Source organism: Sorex fumeus, unplaced genomic scaffold (assembly GCF_029834395.1).
Source record: "Sorex fumeus unplaced genomic scaffold, SorFum_2.1 ptg000008l, whole genome shotgun sequence".
In the NCBI taxonomy this organism is placed as follows: domain Eukaryota; kingdom Metazoa; phylum Chordata; class Mammalia; order Eulipotyphla; family Soricidae; genus Sorex; species Sorex fumeus.
In genome coordinates, this window is record NW_026606065.1 from 32,148,956 (window position 1) to 32,156,832 (window position 7,877).

At 48.4% G+C, this 7,877-nt stretch overlaps 1 protein-coding gene across 1 annotated transcript; it reads right to left on the minus strand.

Moving 5' to 3' along the window:
- Window positions 1-1,552: 1,552 nt before the first annotated feature.
- On the minus strand, window positions 1,553-3,381 carry LOC130019344 (heparan-sulfate 6-O-sulfotransferase 3-like). Its single transcript, XM_056109968.1, has 2 exons — window positions 3,311-3,381; window positions 1,553-2,279 (listed from the first exon to the last, which is right to left on the minus strand). The coding sequence occupies exons 1-2, from the start codon at window positions 3,379-3,381 to the stop codon at window positions 1,571-1,573; spliced, it is 780 nt and encodes a 259-aa protein (XP_055965943.1). The 3' UTR covers window positions 1,553-1,570.
- Window positions 3,382-7,877: the final 4,496 nt, after the last annotated feature.

A 7,877-nucleotide genomic window follows, 5' to 3' on the forward strand; every position in this document is an offset into this window, starting at 1 on the left:
TCTGATGTAGGGGGTGCGCTCACTTTGCCTTCAGCTCCTTGAAGGGTTTCAATGCTCAGTCTGTTGCGAGACTCTCATCACTCTGATCCTCTCCCTCAATGCCAAGGCAGGGTTTCCAATTCCTGCCCTCCTTCTGGTGTCGCCCCTTAAGAGGAGAAACTGCCGTGTTCATGCTGTTCAGTTGGGAAAGGTGAAAATACAAAACAGTGGTCATACATATTTTCTGTCATCAGGTTTAGACACTCTTGCCTATTTTGCTGGCAGTGAACACAGTCTAACAATGGGAAAAACCCTCATAGGCAGGAAACAGTTTGTCGGTCTAGAGAGATGGGGGCTGTCGGGAGGCAGAGTTGATCTAAACTCCTCTGATTAACTGTCTCATTGAGTTCCCTGTCTCCTGACCTGAATCGGAGTAATTACTGAGTCACTGACCTTGAACGTATTTGAGGTCCCTGCTACCTCAGCTTCTATTCTGCCGGCCACATTCTTTTGAACTATCTTTTCCTCTGTGAGAGCAGAATTTCAAACCAGGCGGTACCACTATCAAAGAAGACGACAGATCCCAGAAATGTGAAAAGTGGAAAGATGCCTCAGGAAAGGGAAGGTTCTGTAGTCGGGCCAAGCTGTCAGACACGAAGTCTCCCCCCGTCTTTTCCTCCCTTCTTAGAGCTTCCATTCCTTGCTGTGAAAGCCCCCAAACAGGAACCTGCACTCTCCTGAGATACAGGTAGTAAGAAAGGGTTTCTTGCATGCCCTACCCAGGTGCCTTTCTTGGGGGCCATGCAGAGCCCCCCTCAACTGCTTCCACATTCTGTTTCCCAAACCTGGGCAGGAAGTTGAGCTCAGGCTACAAGGCAGGAGCTCTGCAGGGCATGAGTCCTTAGTAAGAGTCCATAGGAGTGGTGATTTGGCTTAAAAAACAAAACAAAACAAAACAAAACAAAACAAAAAACCCAACAACCTCAACGACAAAGCACATTACTCTACTTAGCAATCTAAACCAGACTCAGAGTTTTAAGTCACAGCCAGGTGGTGAAGGAGCCTCGACCTCCTCCGAGGGCCGACAGAGTCCTTCTTTTGCGCTCTCCCTTTCTCTCTCTCTCCCCAAGGCAGCCTTCCCAGCACAGAGACAGGACGCCACAGACCAGTTTCAGCAGAACCTCCAAGCCATCACCCGGCTTTTCATGCGTGCCTGCTTGCAGTGCCGTTTGTTTGCCTGACCACGCCACTGCTCAGGAGCGGGTCTCTTCTGGAGGCCTTCCTTGCTGTTTGTGACCTTCTAGAGGATTCTCCAGTGGCGTTAGATGCCTCCATCCCTCCTTATTTCACCAGGAGGGAAAAAAAAGTCAGGGAAAACAAGAAGGACAAGACGCATCACCTCCCGCTGGGAGAAAGATGAAGACACAGAGGAAGCTGGAGGCCAAGTCAAGCCACAGTCACCCAGATGTTCCAGAAGCATCCAGCATTCTCCAAGGAAGACGGGCAGCAAAGGTCCAGGTGCATCCTCCCCCAGCTCCAGAGGGAGGAGAGTGTGTGTGTGTGTGTTGGTGCTGGTGGTGGTGCTGGTGGGTCACCATCTTACCACCTGGCTGTTGTAGTCCTCGGTGACGGCTCCCTCGGGGGTCCCTTCCCCTTTGGGCCACCGGTGGGCGCGCTGTGCCCGCTGCAGCCTCCTCACCTCCAGCCGCCGCTGCCGGTGGCGCTGGTGCTCGCGCTGCTTGGTGTGGTGGTACCGCTGCTGGAAGAGGTCCTTGGCATACTCATAGAGCTGCACGTCCAGAAAGTTCAGCTCCTCGATGCGCTGGCGGGCCCCCTCGTTGATGTCCACATTGGACGCCCGCGTGATGTTGAACTGGGTGAAGGGGGAGATGAACTTGAGGTTGAATGTCCTCTCGAAGAGAAACTGGGTCTTGCGCTGGAACTCCGTGAGCCCGAAGAAGGCCATGTTCTTCAGGTTGGCCTTGGCGCTCTGCAGCAGGATGGCACTGCGCTCCGTCTCGTTCATGAATGTCAGGTTGTAGCAGCCCACCAGGCTGAGGTCGGCCAGCATGCGCACCTGGCGGTTGTTGGCCAGGTTGTAGGTGCAGTCCATAAACTCCCGCAGGCTCACCCCGGACCAGTCGTCGCCCGGGTAGCAGGTGGGGAGCTCGTCCGGGGTGGGGCTCCGGCCGTCGCACATGTGGAGGGAGGTTTTCCACGTGGCGCCTCTCTGCACGTGCTTCCATTCACTCAGGTATCGTGACACCGGGTCCCGCAGCATGGTGATGTAATAGAAATTCCTGGAAGGAACGAGAAGGGAGAATGTCAGCCACGGTTGATCCCAGGGCCGCGGAGATGCTGGGCATCAGCCACAAGTCAAGAGGGTGAAACACAAGTAAATGAATCCCACCCAAGGTCCATTGAAACAAGGGCCAGAAGGACTGGTTCATGGAAGGAAGCTTGCCACAAAGAGGGGGAGAACAGCTAGGACTGAAAAGGCACCTGATGATGATAGTTGAAAATGATCACTCTGGAGGTGAAGTGATATGATAGTACTGCAAACCACAGTGCCTAAAAGGAAGAAAGCAGAGAGAGAGAGAGAGAGAGAGAGAGAGAGAGAAGAGACAGAGACAAATGGAGACAGACAGAGACAGAGATAGAGAGACAGAGAAGACAGAGTTAGGGAGAGACAGGGAGAGAGAGGGAGAGGGAGAGGGGCAAAATGAGGGAGAGATGGAAGGAGAGAGAGAGAGAGAGAGAGAGAGAGAGAGAGAGAGAGAGAAGAAATGCATCTGCCATAGAGGCAGGTTGTGGTAGCAGGGCACAGGAAGGAGGGTGGCAGGGAAACTGGGGACAAGGGTGGTGGGAAATTGTACTGATGAAGGGATGGGTGTTGGAACACTATGACTCAGACTTGATCAGGAACAACTTTGTAACTGTGTATCTTACAGTGATTCAATTAAAAAACAGTTCTTGCACCAACCTCTATGGGGGTGGGCTTGGGGTGGAGATGTGTTGGTTTGACTTCTCCCTAGGGGCACAGACTCCTGAAAGCACACCTGAGCTGGCTTTAAGTATGAAACCGGTTGGGCTTTTTCATCTCCTGCACTTGTGGTGGGTGGAAGGGAGGAGGTTTGGGGAACAGAACATTCAGCTTTCAGCAATTTCTCGCTGAGAAATGACTGCTGGCAGTGACACCTTTCATTAAACTGTGCATCACTTTTTGAAAGTGATTATTTCATGGGATATTTTATGTCATCTTGATCACAAACCTTTTAATAGACATGAGACTATTTGATAGGGAAACAGACTAGAAGGCGGAGGTATTTACCCAAAGACAGGTGCCGAACACGAGCAAGGATCTGAAGCTCTGGCCCCTTGTTTTTTCCTCTTTGCCTGCATTCTAAGGCGGGGAAGGATGTGTGGTGTGTGAAGACTAGTGTTTCACAGAAGCCCTTCCAAGGTGCTAGAAACTGTGCTAGGTGCTTTCTGGAAACAAGCACAGATAATCCAGTCACTTTTCTAAGAGGGGTCACTTTTCTAAAATCCTTACTTTTCTTTTAAAGTGCTAGATACACAGAAAGTAAGGAAAAGGAACAATAGAGCCCAGAATTGGGATGGGAGAGACAGTACTGTGGGTAGAGAGCTTGACTTGTATGTGGTCATCCTGGGTTTGACCCTTAGCATCCCATATGGCCTCCTGAGCACTACCAGGAGTCATTCCCAGATGCAGAGCCAGGAGTAAGTTCTGAGCATATGCACAAGACCCCAAATCATCGAGCAAGTTAGCAGTTGAACTTGCCTGAACTTGAACAGAGTCAAGACTTATTTGACTTTAAAACCCCTGTGCTTTCCTGTGCATGGTGGTATTTTAAAAACAAAAATGTAATTAATATGTATTGAGTGCCTATTAATCGTCAGTTGCTTTGGTTATTTTAATTGCAGGTCTTGGCTCATCTAATGACAGCTAATGGAACATTGAGAAGAAATATATTCTATAAATAGCTCTAAAATGAATAGGTAAAGATCAGGGTACCTCGGGCTTAAAAGGGCAAGAGAAGCGTTAAAGACGCAAGAGAGATGGGAAAAGCTGACAGATAAAGGCAAGGGCTAGGCATTAGAGTTAAGACAAAAAAGATGAAAGTGGGGGAAGTTCATAATTGAATTTTTTTTAACCAATGTAATCAACTGCCCATGCCATCACTGTGAGTAGGACAAAGATTTGTAGCAGATCCTGGAGGTCCCTTTGTCACTGAGGCTTAGAAAGGACCCCATTGTAGAGCAAGTTGGAGAGGAGATCCTCAAGCCCCCTTCAACTCTAAGACCCCACTTTTTTTCTAGAAGTCAGTGTGATACCAGCTCAACCCAAGGTTAGTTCTTGTCTGTTGATATCATAAGCTCCAGAAAGTTTGGGTGTATGAACTCAAGAGTTTCCCTGAGTCTGAAATGTTCTGGAAAGAACCCTGGTCTCCCCAGATATCTTGAGAATGACATAGCTGAAGAGGACTCTAGGGCACCAGTGATTTGAGGTATGACTGAGGATTTGAGTTTGACTTAACTGGCTTAGTGGGATAGGACCTCTGCACAGTTGGATAACACCCGGCAGGGCTTTGCTTCCCCAAGAATCTTAACACTAAAATAACTGCACCCTGGATGGGGAGGATGGATGGATGGATGGATGGATGGATGGATGGATGGATGGATGGGTAGATGGACAGATGGACATATGGGTAGTCTATGGAGCAGTGCATCTTGGTGATTATTGCTTCCTGTCATATTGTCATAGTTTCATGTAATATTTTGACAAAATCTGGGTTTGTGAATGGAGCTGGCGTAGGGTTTATGTGCCCAAATCATATCCCTACATTAGGGCATGTCTTTGCACTTCACAGTACACAGTATTATTTCTTTTATATTTAAATCCAAGAGGACCTTCTTTAGTATAACCTACAAAGAAACTTGGAGTAGCTGGCAAGTTTCTCTGTTCCTCTTTACTCTCATGACAACCCCACTGCTTGTAGAACCAGGCTCCCAGAGGTTCCTAGCTGAAGATTGCTGCCTTGCCACAAAGATCTGCAATGGTGCAAGAGGCTTTGGTGAGGACAATATACCGGTGCTTTAAAAGGAGTGGTGAGGGGAGAAGGCGGAGTGTGTTTGGGAGCTAAGAGACAATGAGCATGTCCACAGAGAAACAAAATCATTGCAATAGAACACAGTCTAGTTCTCAAGGAAGTCACACTGGCCTCTGTAACAGTTTAATCCAGAAGAACAAGCAAAGGCTATTGAGATAGTACACTAGGCAGGGCACTTGCCTCGTATGCAGCTGACCGGGTTCAATACTTGGCACCGCAAATGGTTGCCTGAGCCCTGGAAGAAGTGATCCCTGAGGGCAGACAGAGCCAGAAGTAAGGCCTGAGCACAGCTGAATGTGACCCCCAAACAAAGAACAAACAGGAAAATAGAAAACACAGAAATAAAATGATGAAGGCTTATCACCAACATAAGAGCAACCTTCCTTTATTTAAGTTCCATGGAATGCTGCCTACACAGCTTAGGGCAAAACAAATTTTGCCTTATGACTTGGGAGTAAATGTTTTCTGATTTTGTTTTAAATTAATCACTTAACTGAACTTCCCGTTAGTCGGCGATTTGCTCGAGCGGGCGCCAGTAACGTCTCCATTTGTCCCTGTCGCGTGCTAGGGTAGCCCAATGGCATATGTTCGCTCTGGGATCATGAAGAGCCTCAAACCGATCATTCATGACCTTCACAAAGAAGTCTGACCATCTGGTAGGTGGGCAGCCACGTGGTCTTTTGACATCCCGTGGAATCCAGTCAGTAACAGCTCTAGTCCAGCGGTCGTCTTTAAATCTCATTACGTGACCAGCCCATCTGATTTTTGACACCTTGGCAAATGAGACAACGTCCCTGATTCTTGATCATCTACGGATGTCGGAACTCCGGATTTTTTCTCTCATTTGAGTGAAACGTGATATTCCAAGCATGGCTCTTTCTATTCTTCTTTGGGAGACCTGAGTAGCATTCTCATCCTGTTTGTGTAGGGCCCAGGTCTCTGAAGCATATGTTAATGCAGGAAGAACAGTGGAATCAAAGAGATGTGCCTAGAGCCGGAGGTTCTTCATCCTCTTAGCTATTTCTTTGACGCTCCTGAAGGCGTTCCAAGCCGCTCTCTTCCTCCTGTGCAGCTCGGGTGCCAGGTCATTTGTCATGTTGACTTCTCGACCTAGGTACACATAGCTATTGCATTCAGAGATGGTTGTTCCGTTGAGAGCGAATGGGGCATCAGGAACGAGGCTGTTTCTCATAAACATTGTCTTCGTAAGATTCAGCTGTAGTCCTACCTTTCCACACTCATGGTCAAAGTCGGCCAGCATTTGTGCCGCTTGGGTGATGTTTGGTGTTATTAAAACAATGTCATCAGCAAAGCTGAGGTGGTGTAATTGCCGACCATCTATCTTCACTCCCATTCCTTCCCATTCCAGTCGTCGCATGATGTTCTCGAGGGTTGCACTGAAGAGTTTCGGTGAAATGGTATCACCCTGCCGAACCCCTCTCCTGACATCAACGATCACTTCTTTGTAGAATGGTGAGATCCTGGTAGTGAATCCGCAATACAGCTCACGGAGGATCTTGGTGTATTGGGCTTGAATGCGCTGATTGGCTAGGGCTTCAATGACTGCTTCCATCTCAACAGAATCAAAGGCCTTCTTTAAATCAATGAACGTTAAACAGAGCGGCATCTTGAACTCCCAAGAAACCTCAATGAGCTTGGTTATCGTGTGGATATGGTCGATGGTGCTGAATCCTTTGCGGAACCCGGCTTGCTCGCATGGTTGTCCTTCATCTAGTGTTCTGCCAATCCTATTTAGGATGACTCAAGTGAACAACTTGTAGATGACAGACAATAGGCAGATCGGCGATAGTTGCCAATGTCATAGATGTCTCCCTTCTTGAACAGTAGTACGGTCCTGCTGGTTTTCCACTGGGACGGAACCTTGCATTCAGACAGGTAGCGAGTGAAGAGCCAAGCCAGTGTATTGATGAGTACTGACGGCAGGTTCTTCAGGTGTTCAGGTCTGACCTTGTCTGGGCCGGGTGCTGTTTGTTTCTTTACCAACGAAATGGCGTGTCGGATTTCGGAAGGGAGAACATTGGGAACGACATATCCTTCCTGTGGAATTTGGTATGTCGGCAAGTGGACATGGCTATTGAAGAGATTTGAGTAGAAGTCATGGATAATCTTCTCCATTGCCGTTCTGGAGGATGTGATGGATCCATCAGGACGTCAGAGGGCAGTCATCTTGGTCTTGTAGTTGGCGAAGCGTAATGAATACTTTTCCCAGCTTCTGCCGCATCTACCAGTACTTCTGCTCTTCTCACCTTGAGGTCTTCCTTGATCGCATCTCTGCACTGCTTTGCGAGCTCGGACGTTAGCTTGCGGTTGCCTAAGGCATGCGCCAAACCACGCTGGCGAATTAGCTCAAGAGTTTTCGAAGACAGGCGTTTTTTTGTGGCTATCTCTCTTTTGGAGTTCCTCGCACATTCATGGAGGTGCTGAACCAGTCGATTGTATTCCTCGTCAATGTTGTCAACAATGGCATCTTCCCATGTTGCCGCAATAGTGCCAAAGAGTTCCCAGTTGGTGGTTGTTCTGGGAGTTCTCTTTTTGAACTTTGCAGCCCTTTCTCCCCGCTCTGTGAAGTAGAATTTTGCACGAAGGAGACGGTGGTCCGATCCCGTTCGAAATTTTGGGACAACAGCGACATCGGTCAGGCAAAACCGTCGATTGAATATGATGTGGTCTATTTCGTTGTGGAATCGTCCACTGGGAGACTCCCATGTCCAATGTTTAGATTCTGCCTTCTGGAACTGTGAGTTA

What these genes read in the sequence shown, in the direction of transcription:
- LOC130019344 (XM_056109968.1), bottom strand. Translation starts at nt 3,381, where the DNA reads ATGCAGGCAAAGAGGAAAAAACAAGGGGCCAGAGCTTCAGATCCTTGC. An exon ending in TGTTCGGCACCTGTCTTTGG is followed by an intron (nt 2,280 to 3,310) that starts GTAAATACCTCC and finishes CGTTCCTTCCAG; the next exon opens with GAATTTCTATTACATCACCA.